The sequence below is a fragment of the Macaca fascicularis genome, chromosome 17 (genome assembly GCF_037993035.2).
Source record: "Macaca fascicularis isolate 582-1 chromosome 17, T2T-MFA8v1.1".
Taxonomy (NCBI): Eukaryota; Metazoa; Chordata; class Mammalia; order Primates; family Cercopithecidae; genus Macaca; species Macaca fascicularis.
In genome coordinates, this window is record NC_088391.1 from 11,830,419 (window position 1) to 11,856,263 (window position 25,845).

Consider the following 25,845-nt stretch of genomic DNA (forward strand, 5'->3'; position numbering starts at 1 on the left):
ATTAATGTACACAAATCAGTAGCTCTTCTATACACTAACAGGGACTAAGCGGAGAATCAAATCAAGAACCCAGCCCCTTTTACAATAGCTGCAAAATAAAAATAAAAATAAAATACTTAAGAATATACCTAACCAAGGCGTCGAAAGACCTCTACAAGGAAAACTGCAAAACACTGCTGAAATAAATCATAGACGACACAAACAAATGGAAACACATCCCATGCTCATGGATAGGTAGAATCAATATTGTGAAAATGACCATACTGCCAAAAGCAATCTACAAATTCAGTGCAAACCCCATCAAAATACCACCATCATTCTTCACAGAACTAGAAAAAACAATTCTAAAATTCATATGGAACCAAAAAAGAGCCCGCATAGCCAAAGCAAGACTAAGCAAAAAGAACAAATCTGGAGGCATCACACTACCTGATTTCAAGTTATACTATAAGGCCATAGTCACCAAAACACCGTGCTTCTAACTTTCAAATAAGCACAAATGACTGCTTTGCTCCTCCTACCTCTTCTTCCTTCTGCCTTTTACTCTTCTCTCTCACCACCCCTTCACTTCTTCATTCCTCCTTTCACTAAGTCTCAGGTGGCAAAGATGTAAGAGAAAAGGGACAGGGAAAGAAAAGAAAAAAAGCCGATCCTCTTCACCCCTGCTGTCCTGCTCAAATTGGTGATCATATTATTTCCTTCTTGTTTCCTTACATTGTTTAGCTCCTTTCACGAGATCTTTCAATGTCCACCTCTGGTATGGTAGCCTGTCTCATTCTACAGATGGTAGAATTGCTGAGTTGAATGCTACCTTAGAAAAGACCACAAGGTGAGGTGATGGACTCACAAATAGCTACTCAAGTTAACATCACTGACAATTTTAAATTTGAATTCAAATATTCCGACTTCACATTCAGTGTGTGTCCACTGCAGCACACAGAAAATAGAAAGAGCATTAGCGTGTTGTTGTTGTTGTTGTTTTGAGATGGAGTCTCACTCTGTCGTCCAGGCTGGAGTGCAGTGACGTGATCTTAGCTCACTGCAACCTCTGCCTCCCGGGTTCAAGCAATTCTCCTGCTTCACCCTCTCAAGTAACTGGGATTACAGGCATGGGCCACCACGCTTGGCTAATTGTTGTATTTTTAGTAGGGACCGGGTTTCACCATGTGGGCCAGGGTGTTCTCGAACTCCTGACTTCAGGTGATCCGCCCACCTCGGCCTCCCAAAGTGCTGGGATTACAGGCGTGAGCCACTCCACCCGGCCAACATTAGCATGTATCTACCAGTACAATTACGTAATTTAAAAAATGAGTTTTGCAGTCTTTTCGGGAGGAGTCCTAGATTTTTGATGAATTATATTACTCTGAGAATACCTTCAGTGTGCTTTAATGTAAATATTTTAAATTTTACAGTGATGAACAACAGCGAGATTATTTAATGGAAAGACGGGACCTCGCCATTGATTTTATTTTCTCTTTAGTATTAATAGAAGTTTTGAAACAGGTAGGTGATTAATTTATTGTTACTTTTAGATAATATTTATTGATCTAAAAACTGCTTAGGTTGTAAAAGTCTAAGTTTTTAAAATTATGAATTCCAAATACTGAGTTATGTGAATTATGTTTATTGATTGCTATTGATTGTCATATATTGTTATTGGAAGTACTGTTATTGATTTGTTCTTTAATATTCCCTTCTGAGTTAAGAACCACCTTTTTTTTTTCAGATTCCACTTCATCCTGTAATAGACAGTTTAATACATGATGTTATTAACTTGGCTTTCAAGCACTTTAAATACAAAGAAGGGTAAGGTGATTTCTTAGAATGTTGAAGTTGGTATTTAAAACTAAATCAGTGGTTTGCTTTTTTCAGATGACCAGGGATCCCTAACTTGTCTAATTATACCCTACTTAGGTACCTTGGTCCCAACACTGGCAATATGCATATTGTGGCAGACCTGTATGCAGAAGTCATTGGAGTGTTGGCACAAGCCAAGTAAGTGAATGCCAGAACCCTTTACCATGAGAACGTGCGTGCTTTCACTGTCCTCCCAGCCTTGATTTAGGGAAGTTGGGGTTGAGCTCACGAGGAACTAGGTAGGGCTCTTTGACATGTGTGCCCCATCTCTGAAACTGACTAGAAAGCTCTTCCAAGACAGGTACCAAATTATCTTTTTTACTTGGCACTTGGGTCAGACCCTACCCAGAGTCCATGGGTTTCAGACTGTTGCATCAAAGAAATGGGCTGACCAGATTACATTTCTCTCTGCCTAAATATTCCAAGGAAGTTGATCACTTTTGAAAGTTCTGTTTTCTCTAGCCCATGAGTGGGTGGTTATGATATATCATCTATCAGTGGGAAAATTCCATTCTAGAATGTCCCCTTTACTATAGACCTTACTTAATTCAGCTGAGCTAAAAATGTCCCAGACTCTGTCATGGAAACAAGTCAGAGGGGAAATTCTCATTGCTAAATTTATCTGGCCCCATAGCACTACTTAGCAGGCAAGAACAAAATTGCGTTAAACTATTAGCAACAATATACCTCTTCCAAAAGTGATGTCACACCCTACTTACCCTTCTTCATTTTGTCCACCCCTGAGGCAAATCAGGCAAGATCCCGAATGCCTAAGTTAGGCAAAATGAACCAGAGACATAATGTGAATTCATGCCAGGAGGCCAGCTTGAAGCAACAGTGATGATCCAATCCTTGTGAAATGCAATCCTTCCTCAGAAAGAGATTTTTATCTTCAAGGGATTGAATTTCGTAACGTAGTAGCATGGAAATACACAATTTATCAAAAAAACTAAAATTTTAAAAAGCACTTAGCAATCTTACCTAACCAAAACATAGATAAGAACTCAGGAAATAGACCCTCTTAACTTCTTGGCATAATTTATTTAATCTAATCCAGTTTATCTACTCATCCTGACTACATTTTTTTTTTAATATGTAACACATCAGTGTTCGAAGGAGGAAAGGGAACTTCCAGAGGATGTTACACGGATGCCATTGAGAAATAAAGCTCAACGGCTGGTGGCAACAGAAAGGAAAGAAACTGGCCAAAGCATACATAAGAATTAAACAATAGAGTTATCTGGGCCATTTTGCATGAGGCTATATGGTAGTTTTATAGCCTATTAAAATAATTGTGGTTCATGAATCATTAAGAAAAAAAAGTGTAATGCATTTTGGAGATATTTCCATTGCAATTGAGTAATGAAAGCATTAGCATTTTAAATGAACAGGCTGTAGTTGTCTGGCGAATTATGTGTATCTACCTCATTTCTAGAAAAGATTGGGAAAAATGAGGTATTAACATGTATATTTGCTGATTTGTCAAACCCTGAAAATCTCAACATAAATTTTCAGCTGTCATTTGGAAACTTCAGTATGCCAAAAATGACTTTGTGTTTTCCTTAGTTTTTGTGAATTATGCCTAACAATAATATTGGTTACTGTCAAATGACCTTCCTTAGCTCTGTGATTCTGAGTTGGTTGTGAATAAGTTGAGAAACATTGTCATAACTAAGCAATATTCTAAGCCTGTAGGAATTTCCTTTTTAGGTAAAACTTATGGTCCACCAAGCCAGTGTTTGCTTGCTAAAGGTGGCTTTTTTTATTTTCGTGATGTCAGTATTTGTCCCTATTCTGCGGTAGTAGGGTGTAAGAAATGCCTCCATTTGGACAGTGCTCCAGTACTTTCCAGTCTCTAGGGAAACGTTTGACCAGTCTGCTCTTGTAGTAAACAGAGACTCAAATAGCCGTTGATGTGTTCTCAACTAGTCAATATGTAGTTAACCTTGATGGATAGATGGTATAAACTTAAACTAGTATCATACCACGAATTATGACATTACTTCTTTCTCATAAGTACACCAGGACCATTACTTTATTGTTACCTTAGAAGAAGTACTGTTTCCTTCATTCTCAGAGTGGGAAAAAGAATGTATGCTTATCTAGTACAGTGTGATTATCTTTAAAAAAAAAGTTGAGTAATGTAATAATTCTAATTTTAGGTTATATGTCTTGTTCCCAATGATAATGCTTATTAAATATTTTCCTGATTATGACTTTAGCTATTAGTACTTACTTTGGAATTTCAGTTTTAGCAGAATCACTATTTTTAGTCTTACTAGTGATGATGCTGTTTAGTTCTTGTCATTTAGGGAAAAAATTTTGATAATAAGTGTTATTCACACATAATATTGACTTTTTCAAAGTCAGTTAAAACAAATTTAAGTACTTTTACCAAAATCTGGTAGATTCATTTAAATAGTAATAATACTTCATCTAAGAATCATAGATGTTACTAAATGCTTTCTCTTTATGTGATATTATCTTTACATGTTCATTTACTCATTTTTGTAATATGTGCTATACATTTTAAAGCAGAATTTTATATTTATGTGAATTTTATAGTATACCGAAGACTGAGTAATCATTGAGTTACAGTATTTACTAAATACAATACTAAATAGGAAATACTAAAGGAAAGATCATTGAAATATTTTTTTCTTAAAGTCATTTTAAGAGAAAATAGATTTTAAATACAAAGAGATTTTTGGATTACTTTTGTGCTAAATAACATGTTTATGTCATTTGGGACTTTTAAAAGTAAAAGATAGGCTGGGCGTGGTGGCTCACGCCTGTTATTCCAGCACTTTGGGAGGCCGAGGCGGGCAGATCACGAGGAAATCGAGACCATCCTGGCTAACACGGTGAAACCCCGCCTCTACTACAAATCCAAAAAATATTAGCTGGGAGTGGTGGCACGCGCCTGTAGTCCCAGCTACTCGGGAGGCTGAGACAGGAGAATCACTGGAACCCAGGAGGCGGAGGTTGTAGTGAGCCAAGATTGTGCCACTGCACTCCAGCCTGGGCGACAGAGCAAGACTCTGTCTCAAAAAAAAAAAAAAAAAGTAGAAGATAGCCATATTTATTTTTAAATGATAAATAAATAAACTTTCAGCCACTAACTCATGAGAATATTGAAATAGTGAATTATGCAAATAACTTGCCTTTTTCTATCTTTCCTTGTTTTAGTCATGGATTCAAACTGGAAAACAAACTTTCCTTAGTATCATGTCATCTTTAAAACTATATAACTCTAATATTTTTCTCTCTAAACTCATACATTTCAAAACAAAAACCATAGTTATTTTGGTATCTGGAAATAATTTGAACAGAAATACAATTTTTTAAAAATCAGTTTGGAGTTACTGCATTTTTATAATCTTGATTGAAAGTATCACTTCCATTGCTTGACCATGGTCATTTCTGCTTCCTACCTTTTATCCATCTCTACCGAATATCCTCTGCTCACCTTTACCCCAACTCAAATCTCCTCTGAAATCCTCTCTAATTAATTACGCAGCTGAGAAGAGCCCCTTCATTCTCTGATGCCCTGAAGCCTCTTTAAGTGTATTGTTCACCAAATAGTCAGTGTGAAATATGAGAAAGTGATGGAACCTGGTGCATCTGACCTCCCTGCAGATCAGAAAGGTCTGGACAGTGTCCAGCAGGTGCTAACACATAGTAGGCCCCTGGTATGCGATTCACATGGCTCATGGTCAGTGCTACCTTGTTTTATCTTCCTAACTAAACTATAAACTATTCTAGAGAGGGCAGAGACTACATGTCACAGTTACCACTGTCTAAGACAGCTGCGGTTTAATGGAAATTCCTGGAATTTGTATCAGAAGCCCTGGGTTTGAGTCTCTTCTTTGCCACTGTGGTCTTCCAATTTGTTTCTTTATTTATTAATTGGAAATGCATTCACTGCCTAATTCACTGGATTGTTAAGGATCAAAACGTGAAATGGTGTAATCATCTAAAATGTAAAACCAGTTACAGATATATCTTGTTATTGTTATTCTTAGTCTATACCAGTGTTTCTCAAACTTTTTCACATCAGAAACACCTGTAAAGCTTATTAAACACAAATTATTGGACTTCATCCCCAGAATTACTGATTGAATAGGTATGTTATTCTGCTTAAGCTGCCATAACAAAGTACTGCAGACTAATTGGCTTAAACAACAGAAATTTATTTCCCACAGTTCTGGAGTTGAAGTCCAAGCTCAAGGTGTTAGCAGGGTTGATTCCTTCTGAGACCTCTCTCCTTGGCTTGTATGTGGCCATTTTCTCCCTGTGTGGTCTTCTCTGTGTGTGTGTCCCTATACTCATCTCCTAGTCATGTTGATGTCCTTATAAGAAGGGGAGACAAGTACAGAGACACACACAGAGATATAACTTCATTTTAATTTAATAACTTAGCTGGAGAGGTTACATGGTGTCCATTTTATGATAATAACTTTGTTTTAAGTTAAATACCTTTTTATAGGCCCTATGCCCAAATACAGTCACATTCCAATCTCAGAAGGTTCAGACTTCAACGTATGAATTTGAGGGGCACACAATTCAGCCCTAACAGTAGGTCTGAAGTAGGACCATAGAACGTGCTGATGCCAAATAGATTTTTGTAAATTTAATAAAGTTTCTATTTTAATTTTTGCTAATTTCCTAATCTGAAAAATTAATATACCATTTTGCAGTTAATCTCCATGAAATTTTACTTATAGAGAAAACATAACTAATATTTTCTACCATATTCTAATAGTATTATTTAAATGTCAGAAGGGGCCAGTTTGGGATGCTGTCTTGAAATTGGATATTTTGTAGAAGTCCACAAAATGCCACCGAAGATTAGGAATATACCCTGAAATATTCTTAGCGATGCTAACAACCCATTAGTGAATATCTCATTCATAAATTGTCTAAATCTTCTTGAAGCTATTCATGTTTTCTGTTCTATTGCCTTTTAAAAATCTTTTTTATTAAGAAATACATGTAGCAAACATAGGCGAAAATCCATAAGGCAGTTAAACAAATTTATTATAAAATGGACACCATGTTACCTCTCCACCTAAGCCAAGAACTAGAAAACTGCCAGCACTTGAGAATCCCCTCACACCCCCCTTGCCAACCACCAGCCTCTGTACTGCCTTTGGTTAAACAATGTCTATGTGTTTACTGCCTACTTTGTTTGTCCTGAAATTTCTACTTTAAGGTCTCAAGAATTATTCCAAACTTCCATGACTCTATTAGTTCACTTTTCATTTCTATAATCACAATTACCACCCCCCGACCACCTTTTTGTGTGTGTGTGTGTTTGAGACAGTCTTGCTCTGTCACCCAGGCTGGAGTGCAGCGGCGCAATCTTGGCTCACTGCAAGCTCTGCCTCCCAGGTTCAAGCGATTTTCCAGCCTCAGCCTCGTGCACACCACCACGCCCAGCTAATTTTTGTGTTTTTGGTAGAGACAGGGTTTCACCATGTTGGTCAGGCTGGTCTCAAACTCCTGACCTCAGGTAATCCACCCACTTCGGCCTCCCAAGGTGCTGGGATTACAGGCTTGAGCCACTGCGCCCAGCCACAATTACCCTTTTTAATCATGGCTTGCTTCTAATTTTTCATGGAACCTCAGGCTAATAGTCTCAGAAAACAAAATACAATAAATCTTAGACTGTGTGTGTGCGCGCGTGTGTGTGTGTGTGTGTGTGTTTGGTGAATAGCCAAACCAGCTGTCTCAGACTTAGTGGTTTGGACAATTTTTATGTGTACATTTCTGTACTCTTAGGTACCTTTGAAGATCTGCCTCTGATTCCTCTTAGCTTTAAGATCTGTTCTTTTTTCAAACCTGGATGATAATATTGTTGTTATAATTAGTATTATTTTACTTTCGAATACAAATACTTTGAGGATAGGGACTGGACTGTGTCTTTTTGTTTGTTGTGCATTTACCAGATATAATTGTAAAATTCCATGAATATAATAGACAGCCCATTCATCTTTACCTTTTAGATATAATTTAAATTTTCCCATTACTAGATTTTTTTTTTTTTTTTTTGAGACATAGTTTCACTCTTGTTGCCCACGCTGGAGTGCAACAGTGCAATCTGGGCTCATTGCAACCTCTGCCTCCCGGGTTCAAGTGATTCTCCTGTGTCAGCCTCCCAAGTAACTGGGATTACAGGCACGTGCCACCACACCCAGCTGATTTTTGTATTTTTAGTAGAGATGGGGTTTCATCATATTGGTCAGGCTGGTCTCGAACTCCTGACCTCAGGTGATCCACCTGCGTCGGCCTCCCAAATTGATGGGATTACATACAGATGAGAGCCACTGCGCCCAGCCTCCCATTACTAGATTTTTTAACCCTAAATATATATTTTTTGATAATCATTATCCTAAAACTATAAAGGAAATAATAACAGAAAACTTTAGAAATAGATACAGGAATACTTGGCATTGTTTGGAATACAAATCCTTAAATCATTTGCTGTCACTGTCAGAAATCACTAACCTAGTACGTTATTGCTCATAGACTTACTATTTGATACTTCAGGCTCTGGGGTCTGCAACTATGTTGAAAATGGCCAAGCCTGAGGAAATGGGGCTCTTTGTGATGCTCAATTCAAGAGCTAGACCATTTTGAGAGGGTCTAAATAACCCGGGATCTGCCCCCTCGCCTGATGGAGATGTTGAGCATCAAGGAGAAGAAAAAATGGATCCTTTGCTAAATCCCAAACATCAGATCCTCACAAAATCATGGCTGTTGTACTTCAACTGATTTGAAGGATTCCGTTGCTCTGCTCAATCACTCCCAGATGCTGGAGGCCCCCATTACAGGGACTTTCCTACCCATGATTTGATAAACCGCTTATGTTGTCTTCTTAGATTCCCTGCTGTAAAGAAGAAATTTATGGCGGAGCTAAAAGAATTACGGCACAAAGAGCAGAGCCCATATGTGGTTCAAAGCATTATCAGCTTAATAATGGGGATGAAATTCTTTCGAATTAAGATGTATCCAGTGGAGGATTTTGAGGCCTCTCTTCAGTTTATGCAGGTAATGTCTTAGGCAGGAGAGCTAAGGGGCTCTTAAGCTGAGCACTTCCCTTCCTCAAGATGATGAACCTGGAACATGAAAACCCAATTACTTGTCAATACGGAGAAACATTCTACTGTCTAAATAATTCATGAAGTCCTTTGTAACCAAATAGCACAGTTGCAGGCACATACTTTCATTTCTCAACTTTCATATCTTCTTTGGAGGAGAGTATACAGTGGGATTGCTTGTTTGCTGACTTTTTTTGCCTTTCACCCACTGGTACATATTGTTCTATGAATAAAATATAGCTGATTTTTTTTCACTTTTTAAAATTGATAGCATTGGGTTGGCTGCATTGACATTCACAGGCATGAGGACTTTAAATAATAAAGAAATCTTTTATTCTTACTATAAAAAGGAATCTTAATTTTTAAAAACTCAACTAAACAATACAGGTTTGATATTTATTGCCCAGTGCCCATCATGGTACATAACAAAAGAACTGCTGCTAAGGAGAATTTAACAGAATACTCAGCTCTTAGAGTTTACAAAACTTTGGCATTTGAAGGAATTTTTAAAATGCTGCTGTAAATTAAATTTGGCGATGACCTCACTAGAGGGTTTAGATGTATGGATTATGAATATAGGCTGTACCATTTTACACCCACAAGGATGGCTATAATCAAAAATATAACAATTCTCGGTGAAGATGTGGAAAAATTTGAACCTCACACACTGCTGGTATGAGTACAAAATGGTACAGCCACTTTGGAAAACAGCCTGGCCCTGGCAGTTCCTCAAATAGCAAAACCTACGATTACCATATGACCCAGCAGTTCCACTCCTAGGTATATGCACAAGAGAAATGAAAATATATGTCCACACGAAAACTTGAACACTAATGTTCATAGCAGCATTATTAATAGTTGCCAAAAAGTGGAAATAACCCAAATGTCTATAAAATGATGAATGGATAGACAAAATGTGGTATATCCCTATAATGGAATATTATTTGACCATAAAAAGTAGTGAAGCTGATACATGCCACAACATGGTTGAACCTTGAAAATGTTATGCTAAGTAAATGAAACCAGACACAAAAGGCCATGTATTATATTATTCTGCTTATATGGAATGTCCAGAGTAGGCAAATCTGTAGAGACAGAAAGTAGATTAACAGTTGTCTAGGGCTGGGGATGGAGAGTGGATAAGGAGGTTGCAGATGGCTGCTGAGGGGTACAGAGTTTCCTTTGGGTGTCATTAAAAGGTTCTAAATTTGACAGTAGTGATGGATGCACAGCTGTGATTATACTAAAAGCCAATGAATTGTATATGTTAAATGGGTGAATTGCATACTACATAAATTATGTCACAATAAAATTATTATATATGTGGGCGGGGGCTATGAATCAAACTTCTTGGGTTTGAATTCAAACTCTAGCATTTACCAGCTTTGTGACCTGACAAGTCACACTCAACCCCTCCCATCCTCACTTGCCTTATCTGCAAGGTGATGATAATGACACTAACCTTAGAGAGTGGTTCTGAGGATTCTTAGCACATGACAAACACTCAGTAACTGTTAAATATTTTATTATTTTTATTCTACTCTCATATGAATAATTCCTGTATCTATATACACAAATTAAGACTTGAGAAAGTATTACATACTTATGCAAAATAATGTAGCAAAAGGATGACTATTCTGGAAACTATAGAGCTCGTCTGTAAAGGAAAGCTGTTTCAGTGACTTCCCATACTGGTGTTGCCTTTCCTGAGCTGAGGTCTTAATATGATATTGATAGAATGAGGACTTTGGGGATTGTTTTTGGCAATCTTCCCAATGGCAACAGAAAATAAAGGGAAATAGCCAGTGTCGATATTAACATGTTATTACATGTAGCCTTGTACTCTTTCTTTTCTTTCTTTTTTTTTTTTTTAATTTGAGACAGGGTCTCTCACTCTGTCACCCAGGCTGGAGTGCAGTGGCATGATCTGGATTCACTGCAACCTCCGCCTCCCAGGCACAAGTGATCCTCCCACCTCAGCCTTTCGAGTAGCTGGGACTACAGGTGCCGCCATCACACCCAGATAATTTTTGTATTTTTCTGTAGAGACGGGGTTTGGCCATGTCACCCAGGCTGGTCTGGAATTCTGGGCCCAAGCAATCTGCCTGCCTTGGCCTCCCAAAGTGTCAAGATTACAGGCATGAGCCGTGGTGTCTGGCTGTCTGGACTCTTGAATGAAAACAATACCTGATATAGACCACAATAAGTTACTACCAATAAGGCCAGGAAGGAGAGAGAGATGGGCAGAATTCTGCCAACTTTCCTTTTAAAAACAGTTGACATTTTATTAAAAAAAAAAATGTTGACAGGCCAACTTTCCTACAGAATGAGTCCTTGAGCAACCCAGAACACCCTTAGCTATGACAATAGTCCACAGGCAGTAGTGTCCTTTCTTAAGGAACCCTTCTAAAGGTTTCCTTGTCAAGGTGAGAAAGGGAAACGTTCTTGACTTGCTTATGAAACTTATGTGAATGATAAACACACCTAAAATGTCAGAGTGAACAAGTAAACAGCTCTGTGTCTGAGGCTGTCAGGCATAGGGCCTAAAATAAGTTTAATGTCTTCTGCCTCTCTTCTCATGTTTACCTTCCCTGGGGATCTGTGTTTGAGGGCTAACCAGGAGCCCAAGGCCCCCCACACACTAAGTAATAAGTAGAAATGTATTGGAAGTGAATGAATGAATGAATCAACCAGTGACTCGGTGGATACATGTGTGCTTGCTGGTTAGAGATGCTTTGTCCTTTTAGAATAATGATTTGATATAGAAGAGTGAAAAAACCAGCCTTGCAGAATGTCACTGAGGCCACTGCAGACATACAAATTTCAACACAAATGTTTGAATCCAGTGATTTTTAATAGACTATGGAATATGCTCTGTTGATGCATGCTTGAATTAAGAGCTACTTACTGAAACTTGTTTAAATACATTCTATGTGCACATTTCAACTTACTCTCCCTCCCTATACCCTTTTTCTGCTTCCTAGGAATGTGCACATTACTTCCTCGAGGTTAAAGACAAAGATATCAAGCATGCCTTGGCTGGGCTTTTTGTTGAAATCCTTGTTCCAGTCGCTGCTGTGAGTTACATTTTCATTTCTAAAAACTCTTCAAATTGTATCACAAAATCAACAATTTTATTAATATAATATTCACATGCATCTCTATTTCAGGCTGTTAAAAATGAAGTAAATGTCCCCTGCCTTAGAAATTTTGTGGAAAGCCTATATGACACCACGCTGGAACTTTCTTCTCGAAAGAAACATTCCTTGGTTAGTAACGATGAGAAAATCGAAAACACAAACAAAACTGCACAGACTAAAATTCCTAGTCAGGAATCTATTTGAGGATCATAAGGACTCCATAGATGGGAAAAGTACCTGAAGCTCCCTCAAAAAGAGGCAGCATTTGAAACTGAAGCTGGCTTTTTGTATTGGCCATGATTGATTGACGTTCATGTAGGGGGATTAGACCGTGTCACCTCAGATGACCCTCAGGTCCTAAGGAGTCTGTTGTTCACTTTCAAGATTGGGCCTAACTTGATTTTTATTTTAATTTCTGAGAACCTTTTTCCAATCTGAAAGCTAAAGTTTATAATAACAGTTTTTTTCTCAATCCCCAGGAACCTGCCCTGGCTAATTCCTATCTGGATACTAGTATCAAAATGGAAACAGGCAGGAAAAGGAGTTGGGAAATACAGTTGCCCCTAGAAAGGATTCTCTGAAGGCTGAGAAAATAATTCTTGGGAAGGTTTTGGTACTGAAGAGCAGTATAGAAAAGTCTTTTAGGTTACCACCACCTTTTACCCGCTGTGGTGAATAAAGCTTTGGTTTATGAATTGGCAAGTGGTGTAAAAGCTGTAATGTGAAAGTTGGGAGAAAGCAAGTTGCTTAGGGATCTGGTTACTGGCATGGTTTATGCTCGTCTCCAGAGGATGAACATCCCTACCATGATTTGAGCAGGTACTTAGGGTTGCTTTGCTGGTAGTGGTGACAAATTTGCTCATTTGTCTATGTTCTGTGGTCATTGTGACTAAGTGACCACATGCGTATTTTTTAGATTACTGACTAGCATTAGAGCTGCACTCAGTGGTAGCAGTAGTTCCAAGTCCCTTTAAAACTAAGTTATTAAAAAAAAAAAAAAAAACTAATGAACCGTTAAGCATTGTGGGCAGTTGTTTCTTGTTAATTCAAGTTAGCAGATGAGCCAGTTACATTTTTATTTCACGATCCTTGATTTAGGGGGAATCATAAAGGTCTGTCACATCTGGCTTAGCAAAATAGTGATGGATTCTGCATGTATGATTTTTTGGGTAGCTGCTCATTACCTTTGCTGTCTTCTCCAGTTGCTGTGGGAAGCTGGCCCAGTTCGGCAGGAAAAGCACAGTAGCACCTCTGTTTATTCGGTCATAAGCAAATTCCTCCTGTGGTTAAATTTGTCTTGGTAGAGTTTACCAGTGCAATAACATTTCTTTTAGGAATCTTCCTTAATTACCAGAAGGTTGCACGCAAAAGAAAATATAGACAACTACCTCTAAGATAGGGACAAGCTATTAGATGTCTATGAGAAAAAGAGCCAATAACATTTTCAAAATGTGTGTGCCTTCCTGCTTTTTTTTCTGGAGATAAGAGAGTGATCTAAGATGGTAAGTTTGTTTTTAAAGGTTTTAAGCAAAGTCTAAATCATTGAATCAGATTTCTGCATTATTGTATATGAAACTTATTTCATTTTATTATACGCTATCCGTAATTCTTGGTTATTCCATCTCCAGCATTATCAGAAAGTGTCTGTGAAATGCACACCAGTGCCCTGCATCCACTGGGCACTGCTGTGCTACGCAGCGTCCTGTTTCTTGCCCACAGAGCCCCAGAGGGAGATGGCAAGGTAGTGGGTACAGAGAATGTATGTTACCTGGTTTGTTGAAATATAAATTATCCTGTGACCTCCTCTCTTTTCTCCTCAGGCCTTGTACCCTCTGGTGACCTGTTTGCTCTGTGTCAGTCAGAAGCAGCTGTTCCTGAACAGGTGGCACATTTTCCTCAACAACTGCTTGTCCAACCTTAAAGTTAGTATTTGTCAGCTCAAAAACGATCTTTTTAAAACATTTACATAGTTTTTAGGCTGGTCGGTGTGCTTCTGGAAGTGACTCCTGATGTTTGCCAGGGGAATTGTCCTATACTGGTGGAATAATGAAAAAAATATTAATAACAGTTCTTATTAAATACAGTCAATTTTAGAAAGTGACTAGGAATAAGATAAATCACTTCAGATTTGGGAAAAATAAATCTGTTCTAGCAAGGATCACTTTAAAAGTAGAATTAAATGTTCCTTTATATGCATCCATTGTCACATTTTATCTAAATGATTTAAAAATAGAATAAGGGCCACATTCAGCTAATAGAAGCATGCGCCTTGATCTCAGAAGCCCACTTATGCCTTTTCCATCCTTCCTCTATCCCCTTCAGTCTAGGAGAATGTCTCTGGGGCAGAAGCTCCAGTCTGTGGAAGGACTGACCTAGCCACAGAGAGTACCTCTTCCTTGTCACTGTCATTTGTGATTCTTGAAGGTATCCTGTTCAAGCCACATGGCAGTCAGTCCTAAGCATTCACTGTTTCCAGCAATACACCTGCAGCACAGGTGCTGGGTGACGTGAGGAATCAAGTCATGGTGCCTGTGGCTCAAACAGCTGTAATGATTAGCTTTAAAATGGACTTTATAACTTAAAAGTGGCGAATATGCTTTAAGTTTTAGTAACCTATTGATAAAAGACAGTGAAATGAAAACTATCCCTAATATAAGTGCAAATAGGATGTATTTTTGACAGTTGTCCTTGTTCGTGTCCAAAGATGTGATTAAATTTCTTTTACCAGTTTGATATTAGCTGCTTTTGAATTTTAAGAATATACTTAGTTATAAAATTTTGTATGTGCTTATACACATTGCCTTTTTTTTTTCTATGATGCTTTAATTTGGTGAAGTAGTTAAGATTAATTATATTATTTTGGCATTTACCATAATTACACAATAATCTGCATTAGAGCTGTTTTAAGCACCAACTATGAGCTGGCTCTGAAAGCTGATTGTGAAATCCAAGATTAGAATCATTCATTTTCTTCAAATTGGCAGTGAAATATAATAGCAGTGGATAGCGAGTTAAGCTTTTAAGTACTCTGAAAAAATGAAATGCTTTTCAGGGTTATCAAGTGTTATATAAAGGCCACTTTCAGGTTTTGTTGTTGTTGTTGTTTGTTGCTTTTGTTTTTTTGTTTTGAGGATCTGTCATATAACTCTTAACGTGTCATTTGTTAATTGGTCCACTTTTAAGTTATCCAGCTGTTAGTTCATTAAATATTTTTTTCTATTACATTTTCCACAGATGGGAAATGGTCACTTTATTGAAAACAGAGAGGGGAATTATTGAGAGTGTTATAGTGCAGTTTTCTGTGTATTCTGTGTTTAATGTGTCTGGGTTTTTGCTTGGAATTATAATAATATTTTTCATGACAATCTATTGCTGTGGCCACAGAGACCCCAATTTTTTGTCTGAACTTGTTTTTGAAACATAGCAGAGCATGTTTGGAACTTACTTTGGAACTTAATTACTTCAAAGTTAGAATGTTGCTTACAGCTGTAGTCAAACCCCACCAGAAAGATTTAATACGAGGGTTATATACAGCCCCAGAGAGGAGCAGGCCTGGGCACTGACAGTATTTCTCTGTGCAAACATTTCAAGCACTCAGATTTCTAAGAGGCAGTAAGGCCAGAAAGAGCATGTAGAGTGAATGCTGTAGAGACTGAACCACATTCCAGAATTCAGTCCAGCAGGGACTTAGGTAGTGTCCACTGTGTGAGGTGCTAGGGAAAGTGCTGAAAGTGGGAAGGAGGGGGAAAGCAATTCTGTAAAAACTAGATTAGAATAGAGTCCCTGTCCTTGACAAGCTTAGAATTTCATTGGAGGATATGTAATGAAGTTTCAAAATGCGTGATGCAGACAGTGAAGGATGTAAAAGGTAGGAGTAGAGAGATACCTGTGAGAGTTGTGGAGGTCATATACCCCACGAATCATGAAAGAAGTGATTAGACAAAGTAAGGCAGAAAGGCAGTGATATTTTATGGGTAATAATCTATTTGAATTCACTACCTCAAGGCTAAAAGATATAAAAAGATCCTTGGTAAGATAAAAATGAAATAAAATTGTGTCACATATATTTACAACTAAACCTAGTAGGGATTTGAATGGGACCATTTAAAAAATGTTATTAATATTCAGAAAACCTTCCAAATCTCCTCTTAAGTCCTTAGTAAGGAAGAAATACCTGAGAAAAACTAACACAGCTTCAGAGATATTCTTCGTCTTGAATTGCTACAGTATTTTATGGGATTTAGAACCAATTCTGCCATTTCCTAAGTGACCACCAAATCAACCCTTCCCCCACGCACCTTCCCGCACCCTTCCCTGCCTTCCTTACCCCTCCCCAGCCACAGATGCTTTAGGATAGTGAACCTCGCATCTGAATCCCACACGCTGACCTTGGTAGTCACCTTTGATGTATTCTGTAGAGGTGAGCCATCAGGGGCAGCATGGCAGAGCAGAGCAGAAGTGTGCGTGAGCATGAAAACCTGCCCGCTTTCATTGTAAACAAGCTCTCAGGGTCAACACTCACTTAATGTCGATGCCCTGGTTTATTCCCAGCGTTAGTCGGTCAGAAGCAGGTTGCTTTGGGAGAACAGACTTGAAATCTTTAATATTTCCACTTAATTAACTTAAGCATCTATTAGTAATATTCCATTATAAACTGATGAGAAACGTATAGCACCCTTTCACTAAGACATTCACATCTTTCAGGAACTCTTGGTCCGTGGTGACCAATACTTTTTTCTTCCATGTATTTTATGTCAGAATCTGAACATATTGTGCTACAAAAAAAATGCATTCCCTTCACATCTACCATACACCACCTAATTCTGACAAAAGGAAATATACTTTGTGAAATTGATTTAATAGTACTTTTAAAATGTTGAGTCACCATTTACAAATGAGAAAAAAATTAAAAATTTAAAAATTAAATAAAATGAAATTATCATGTTCATAATAGCTATGTGCTAGTTTCTTATCCTTCAAAATAAAATGAATTGGGAGAATTTCAAAATTTCTTATATTTTATAAAAATGAATGTAATATACCAATGAGACCCAAATTATAATTTAAAAAAGACAGAAAAGAAACCTCAGAGGTTAAGAAGTGCATTAATTATATGATCCATAATAATAACAATAGCCCTCATTCACTGGAGATACATTATGAGCAGGCGAGTGGCAGGGGCTTCATATACATTGTTGTGGGTATCATGGCAACGCCACAGGCTACACTGAATATTCCCTATGCTTTCATGAATGTTGTTTATGTGTTTCTAAATATTTTGCTCAGATAGCAATACTGAGGTTAGACATGATTCAGTTTAGTGTCAAAGTTGGAGAAACCAAAGTACAGAATGAGAAAGAATACTCCTTTTTTCTCAGGGAGCACTTATGCTAGGACTTAAATCCATTCAGTCAGTTACCAACAATTCTTTACAAGTAGTCGACCAGGCACAGTTCTAGGTACTGGGAGTAAGTGATGAGTAAGACAGTAGCACTCCCTGGTCTCTTAGACCTTGTAATTTAGTGCAGGAGACAGACCAACAAGCAAATAAATAAATACATGAGGAGGAAAAAAAAAAACAGATAATGATAACTGCTCTAAAGGAGCATAAACCTAATAGATATTATAAACCTAATAGACATTATGCTTTAAAGGAGCATAAACCTAGTAGATATCATAAACCTAATAGATATTATGATGGAGAATGATGCATTCAGGGAAGGCAGGCAAGGGAGGTACAAGCAGGGTATTTGATTTCCAGTAAAAATCTCAAAACAAGTGTGGTTGCCATAAATATATTTGATGAAGCTTGTGTATAGCACTTCAATATGTGTATGTAATAATTGCAATAAAGTTTGAATGCTTTTTTCAAGTTTTCACATAATAGTAAGGTTATTAATGTTATCTTGTAAGTGGAGACATTGAGTAATATATTAAAGATTCCACAATCATTGCCTGAATTAATTAAAATATATGGCATTTATTTTAAAATGACTACTTTCTCTTTTAAATACCAAATTTAAATGGTGTAGTATTAGCTATTTTAATTATTAATTTTCAAGATATAGTTATTCTGCTTTACTGTTAATCTCATTTCTATAATCTCGAGAAAATCTGTTTCAGATCTACCAAAATAGAGACACATTTCAAAGATTCCAATAATGCACATAAACTGGACCTAAAAAATTAGTAATAAGATGACGAGCACGTTATTTTCCATGAATGCCTTATTTATCCAGCCATTCAATAGAAAAATAACTGCCGTAAAAATGTTGTTATGATAATTTTAGAGATTATCCTAAACTGTAGCAATAGGTTATTTGGATAATATACAGTCATCAAACCCGGTGAATCATAATCAAAGTAAATTGATTCAAGTATCAGAAATGTCAAAAAGATGGAAAGTGTTGGCTGTGATATGCAAAGAAATATAACAAAGACATAGATTTACTTAGATGGCTTTCTCTTTGAAATGGAAGAGAAAACTAGAAGGTATTTTAAGTGTAACAAAATTAGTAGATGACTAAAATTATCTATCTCACTAGGTCTTTACCTTAACATACATAAGAATCCCTACAGAAGCCTGTTATAAATGCACTTTCTTGAAGCCCACTTTCCAAGGTTCTGGTTCAAAATATCTAAGGTGTAGCCCAGGAATCTGCATATTTATAAGCAGCACAGGTGACTTGGTGCAAACAATCAGCTGATGGACCTTGAGTAACATTGGTCTATACCACTGATTGCATCACCAGCCAAGTTATCAGTGAATTCACTTGTCCTCTTTTGTTACCATTAACTCTGAATTGTTTTAACTAAACTAATTAAAAGCAAAATTTAAAGGAAGTAGGCATGTTATTAGATAGGCTGACACATCCCATGAAGTCAGTGACTGGCAGTGAGGTGAGATACAGCAGGTCCAGGGAAGATCTACTCTGAAGCTAGTTTCTTGTTTCTTAAACAATTATATCAGTGAACCTCAGAGCCATAATAAATGCATACCATTAATTAATTATTGGTTAATTAATTAAGGGAGATGCAGATACCAAGAGAAGAACGGTTTTTTGATCTTGAAGCAAGTATCTTTGACACAGAAATCAGTGGTTTGAGACATATGCTGAAATGTCTGCATCCTGAAAATATACATCAAGCACCTATTCTGTTAGCTGCTAAGGAAATACAAAGACAGATGAAGAAGAAGTGCTGTCTTCAAGTAGAGTAGGTATCAATAGCATATGTGTGCAGCCTCCACATAGTATTAAGTTGAAGTGGAAAATTTAAAGCTTTAAAGCCACTGAGGCCAGATTGCCTAGGTGCAGATTCTAGCACTGTCATTTATTAGCTGTGTGACCTTAGGTAAGTTATTTGACCTCTCTGTGCCTAGAATCTACACCATACATTGTTGTGAAAATTAAAATGAGTTAATATAAGTGCAGCATTGAATAAAATAAAATACCTGCTATAGCAAGCACCATTTAATACATACATTTCAATTTCTGACAAAACAATACTTATTAGAGCATAAGTCAATTCCTATCCCAGCTGTCGTTTATTAACCTGGTTTACTGTCGTTTACTTTGAGCAATTTATTGGGCCTTCTCTCATTTATAAAATCCTTCAATTGATATCTTGTTACGTGAAGGCACCTCTGAAATACCAAAATTCCATACAAGTGCAAGGTATTTATTACTGTTATTATAATATGAAAATTAGGTTCACCTACATGGCAAAGTTTGTCTTTCGTGTAGGTCCTGTACAAATTAATCTAGTTTATGCATCAAGTTGTTCAGCTACTACTCAGATTGTTTTTGTTTTTGAATACTTTCTGGTTTTGTTTTTAATATATAACCTGCTGTATGGTAGTCACTGAGGACACAAAAATGAGCAAATCAGAATGCCTGGAGCTCACTGTCTGGTAAGAAACATTCAAGTAAAGGATGTCTATTTCCTGGAAAACAGAGAGCAGGGGCACTTGGTAGCCTCTCCAGAGGATTGGGACAGGAGTAGAGGGGCAGGGGAATATAATAAGAGGAGGTGTCACCTAATCGAATTTAAGTTCTCCAAGTAGACAAGGGTAGGAAGGCATTCCAGGCATGCAGGGAATTGCAAAAGGGATGTTGCAGTGCAAGGTTCACCTACCACAAGGCAGAGGCAGGAAGTGGTACAAGGGAGCCAGGTCACAAAAGGCCCCTCATGTGCCATATTATGAAATTTGGACATTGTCCAGTAGGTGACTAGAAGCCACTTAAGTCTTTAAATGCAGGACTTTAAATGCAGGAAAGTAAAAAAACATGTTTGTATTTTTAAGAATATCATTTGTGCAAGAATGGAAGAGAGGCCAGAAAATCCATTTAGGAGGCGGTTGCAATGATGTGATATCATCTTGAAATGCTAAAAACCAATTTACAGTACATAATCCACAGAGAGACTAAAACCTAGGTTTGCCACTTTGCTTTTCAGTGCCTATGGAAGGAAAAATAATCTCAGAAGTGTTCTTAAGAGTGAAAGACTATTGGTCACAATAAGATGCAAGAAAAATGGTAGACAAGAGGGACAGATCAAATATTTTAAAGAAGTTGAAGTTGACACAGAAGACACTAATGTCAATCACTTAAACTAGAGATTTCGGTTATGGTCTACAGTGAAATTGAGATGATACGTGCTTTCCTCATCGTGATTCACAATGAGAGATAATGTATATGAAAGAATTTCAAATGATACGCTATGCAAATATAAACTGTTACATATATTTTAAAAAAGGAAATTCGCAAAGGAAAAGATGTTTCTACTAGAAGAGAAGCTCCCTAAAGGCAGGGGCTACATTGCCCTTGTTTGCTGCTGGATTGCAGGTGTCTTCTACATAATAATACCACAGGCAGATACAGCGTTAAGTACCCTATGTGCATTAACTCATTTAACTCTCATACATTCCTGTGATGGAGGTAGGATTATCATCTGCATTTCCCAGACAGGGAAAATCAGACCCACAGAGATTAAAATGCTTTTGCTAGGTCACACAGCTAATAAATTATAAGGCAAGAATGGATTCAAACCCAGGCAGTCTGTGTGTGGAGTCTGCTTTTAACCACCATGTAAGTACACCATAGGCATCTGCTGATTTGGACCAATTGGAAGACGAGTAGTCAGAAGTTTTGAAATTTTTAAATGATCGAATATTTTAAATGCAACTTTACTAGTTTCAAGCCCCCTTTAAGTAACTAAAACATTTGACAAATTTTACCTCTTATTTTAACAGGCAAAAAAAAAAAACCTTCTACATAAATGTGTGCTTCTAAAAAGCCAGGGTTTTTTTTTTTTTTCTCCATGAAGCTAAACAGCTATAAAGTTCATCTAGAAGAATAAACATGCAAGAAAATCTTGGAAACTGCTAAAAATTAAAAAAAAAAAAAAGCAATGGACTATATAAAGTAGGCCATACTAGATATTAACACATTATAAAACCTGAATAATTAAAATGATGTGGTATTAATACTTGAATACACAAGACTAGTAGAACAAAAAGAAATGTAGAACAGACCTAAATGTATATGGAAATTTAGACTTTTAGAATAATGACCACCCTAAAAAGTTGTTAGACTACAAAGACTATGAAGTCTATCTTTCCTAAATCTAAAAATTTCTCACTATAGCCTTTCCTATAGAATTTATTTATGTGGATCATCTTTATTCAGTAACAGTTTAAAGATAAACTTTATCCCAGATCATTTCTAAACAATTAAGAATTCTATAAAAATCAGTACCTAAATTATCTACACTAAGAAAAGAGAACCATATGACTAAATAAATGGAGATAGACAAGTAATATAAAGACAAAAGACCTATCAGAAAGTTAAGATACTGAAAGACTGGTTAGCAAACATTCATTGACCCCATGCAGAAAAGCAGAAATTTTAATAGATCTTAGGGGTAAATAATGCCGCCTTTTTTCAGAGAATCTATCATTTATGTGGGAGCTGATGTTTAAACAAGGTCCCCCCCCACCATAGGTAAGGAGTTGAAGGGCTATGCTAGAGGTGTGTATGAGAGTCAGGGGACACTCAGGAGGAAATAATTAGTTTTAATGGGCTGGGATTTAAGACATCAGGGAGGAACAGAGAAGGCTTCACAAAGGAAAGGACATCCAAGCCCACTATAAAGAATGAACAGGGTTCACTTGGGAGAAAAGAAAGATTCAGGAATGGGGGTGGAAGGGCATTTCTATCATGGAAATAGAATGAACATGGCCTAGCTAGGGTTTACATAGCTTGCCGGAGAGTAACAGGATGGGAGGCAGAAGAGATAGGTTAGAGCCAGCTATTGACTAGTCTGGTATGCCAGGCCAGCAAATGTTAACTTGATCCCACAGGCACCAGGGAAACCACTGATTCTGTGATTTCTATATAGAAAGGATTATAATTGGTATAAGATAGACAGTGGGGCAGGGATTGACTTAGGGAGACTGTTAGGAGGGTACTGCAGCAGTCCAGATGACAGTGCTGGGAGCCTGAGCTATAGCAAAGGAAGTGAGAATGGATAAGAGGTCCAATTCAAGAGAAATTTTGTGGATAAAATCTATAAAATTGTTTGAAAGAATGGAGTGAGAGTCAGAAGGAAGGAATTGAGGAATGAAGTGTCCACGAGATGATGAAACCCACACTCTCCTCTCTGACGGATTTTTTAATGCCTGGGTGCCCACAACTGGTCTCCCTGCCTCTGCTCCATTCCCCATGCTGCAGACATTGGACTTCCTCTGTGGTCTCTCTGATCTCATTGGCTGCCTGTCACCATCATGAGCTTGTTCTCCTCATGAAAGGTGCCTCATGTGACCCCTGCTTTCCTCTCAAGCCTCACCAGCTACTGCTCCTTCACTTGGCCTTGCAGTGGCCCTTCACCAGCAAACAAAGGATTCCCAGGCTCCAAAACAGGAGCCCGTTGCTCCTCCATTTCTCTCAGGTTCCATGTGCTCTTGCCTCTGCCTACATACCTCCCCCTCCCAACATTTTTTTTTTACACCTTTCCAAGTATCTAGGGCCACAAACCGTGGCAGGCTCAGCGTAGTAACTCAAATGTGTGTGCATTATGAATGAGTACAACAAAAACGGATTTAAGGTTCATCTGAGTTTGTTGTTGTTGTTGTTGTTGTTGTTGTTGTTGTTGTTGTTGTTTTGAGACAGAGTCTCTCTCTGTCGCCCAGGCTGGAGTGCAATGGTGCGATCTCGGCTCACTGCAACCTCTACTTCCTGGGTTCAAGCAGTGCTCTGCCTCAGCCTCCCAAGTAGCTGGGATTACAGGCACCCGCCACCACGCCCAGCTAATTTTTATATTTTTATTAGAGACCAGGTTTCACCATCTTGGCCAGGCCGGCCTCGAACTCCTGACCTCGTAATCCACCTGCCTCGGCCTCCCAAAGTGCTGGGATTACAGGCATGAGTCATCTTAGTTTTTATATGCTCCTGGAATCCTTTCCTGACCCCATTCCTTGAGTTTGCCATGTGTTGCCCTTCTTCCTATCCTCTAGCTTCTGTCCCTACCAGTTTTTCATACTGTTGTAGAGTTGATTCCCATCCCCCAAAGACTGTGAACATCTTAAGGGAAAGGATTATCTTTTGTCTCTACATCTCAGGTTCTAGCATAGTACCTAGTACACATTAGTCTCAATAAATATTGGAGGGTAATCAGATGGGATGGGGATGGGGCTGGGGCGGAGGCGTTGGAGAATCAAAACAATAAGGGTTTAAAAGAACATAATCAACAATAAAAAGAACAGACTGATTCTCCTATTGGTGCTAAAGAATTTGGGTTCCCTAGGGCTGGAGGGAGAAGATAATCTCTTGAGTACTCACCTTGGCAAATGAGAAAGTGACATGGCTTTCCCCAGAATTACTCTGTCCCACCATTTATATGCCTCCTCATGGATGATTTATCCTATGAGCATTGAGAGGCCAATACCCTGTAAGTTCCAGATGATGCAGTGTGCCTTGTGAGTACCCAGCCATCCACCTGGAGCTTGCCTTTTCCAGGCCTTCAGAGAAGAGCCATCTCTGGAACCTCAGACCTCGCTATTTACATCTGCAGTCTTACATCTTGGTTTCTGTTATAGAACAAAGACCCCAAGATGGCTCGAGTTGCACTGGAATCTCTCTACCGATTACTTTGGGTTTACATGATTCGAATTAAATGTGAAAGCAACACAGCTACTCAGAGGTAAGGATTTGGCTTGTGTCAATGGTAACCACATCACTCAGCCACTGCAGAGGGTGCTTTTATTACTACCTGTGCTAACTCAACTAGAAGCTATTCAAAGCTGACAGTTTCTAAAATATCTACGTCCTAAGGAACATTTTCAGGCTTTCCATAGTCATTGGCTCAACACCCATTACAAAAGCTCCAGCCTCTACCAGGATCAACAGGTTCCACTTCCAGAGTTGCATTTGCCACTTTAACAAAAAAAAAAAAAAAAAAAGGCTATCATCTTCCATCTGCTCTTAGTTTTCCAGAAAAACTTTTCATAGAGTAATTATGCTAATGGAAAGGGGTGAGGTGGTTTGTTTTCTTTTTCTGAATTCTCTCTGATACTTAGATAAGATGAAACATCTGCCATTTTCTCTTACAGAACTGGAGCTCAGCCAATCTTGCTTGTTTTCTCTTTTCCCCCTTATCTTTCAGCCGACTTATAACCATCATCACCACACTTTTCCCCAAAGGGTCCCGTGGTGTGGTGCCAAGGGACATGCCTCTGAACATCTTTGTGAAAATCATCCAGTTCATTGCCCAGGTAATGGAGAAGATTCTGGTGGTGGGAATCTTCTAATGGTTTTTAAGCAGCCAGCCTCCTTCTTATGAAGTACTAAAAGATGGAAAGTCTAAATTAATATCTTACGTGTTTAGACTTCTGAGAAAGGTTTAAAGTGTTTTCACACACAGCCTATCCTTTTGCTTCAAAACAAGTTTTGAGTTGAGTACATCAATTGTTTTCAGCATCTGATAAATGAAGAAACAGAGACAGAGTTTAAGTGGCTCATCTGAGTCACAAAGTCTATGAATTAGTAAGATTATCTTGACTCTTCACCTCTGTTTTTTTCCTGCTTCTCTGCTCTGGATTCTGCAAGTAAAGAGGAAGCAAAGGGTCTGATGTTCAGAGAAAACCAAAAGAGAACAATTTAGCAAAATGTGAGGAATAAATAATAATGTTATTTCAACCTATGAAAAAGATTTTAATAGGAATATTAGCATTTATCAAGCACTCTTTTGCCAAGAACTGTTCTAAGTGCTCTAGGTATATTAATGACTTAAAAACAGTTTCAGTAATATTAAACATAGTTTTTAATATGTAATTTACTATTTGAACCCAGGAGTTTTACTTTTCAAAACACTTTGTGAGTAAATGGGTTTACCCCAACTTTGACCTCCTTGTGCATAGGAACAGGAAAAGACTATTATTCCAGTCCAGCCTCTGCCATGAGCCAGCTCTGTAAGCTTAAACAAGTCAGAGAACATCTTCTTTCTGTTTCTTTATCTGTAAAATGGGAATGAAAATGCTTGCCTCAGAATATCGTGTGCTTAAAAGGAAAAATAGGCATGAAAGTACTGTTGAAGTACAATTGATATTGACATAAAGTGTAAGATTCAATTCCTGCTTCACAGATGATTTGACAGTAATGTCTCTCTTTGTGTTTGGTGCAGTGAAGTAGCTCTGTAATATTTGTACTTAGGGAAAGGACATTACTTGCTCTGCAGGTGAAAGAATT

The 25,845-nt window shown here is 37.9% G+C and overlaps 1 protein-coding gene across 6 annotated transcripts in view; it reads left to right on the plus strand.

The window, feature by feature from the left end:
• FRY (FRY microtubule binding protein) overlaps positions 1 to 25,845 on the plus strand; it is a 454,114-nt gene that overhangs the window by 277,042 nt on the left and 151,227 nt on the right. For all 6 annotated transcript variants that reach the window (XM_074021820.1, XM_074021819.1, XM_074021818.1 and 3 more), the window contains 9 exons: positions 1,413 to 1,503; positions 1,727 to 1,806; positions 1,915 to 1,995; positions 8,742 to 8,910; positions 11,945 to 12,037; positions 12,131 to 12,229; positions 13,921 to 14,022; positions 24,198 to 24,301; positions 24,764 to 24,872. In XM_074021820.1, coding sequence (XP_073877921.1) covers positions 1,413 to 1,503; positions 1,727 to 1,806; positions 1,915 to 1,995; positions 8,742 to 8,910; positions 11,945 to 12,037; positions 12,131 to 12,229; positions 13,921 to 14,022; positions 24,198 to 24,301; positions 24,764 to 24,872 — 928 coding nt within the window. The remainder of the gene's footprint in view (positions 1 to 1,412; positions 1,504 to 1,726; positions 1,807 to 1,914; positions 1,996 to 8,741; positions 8,911 to 11,944; positions 12,038 to 12,130; positions 12,230 to 13,920; positions 14,023 to 24,197; positions 24,302 to 24,763; positions 24,873 to 25,845) is intronic.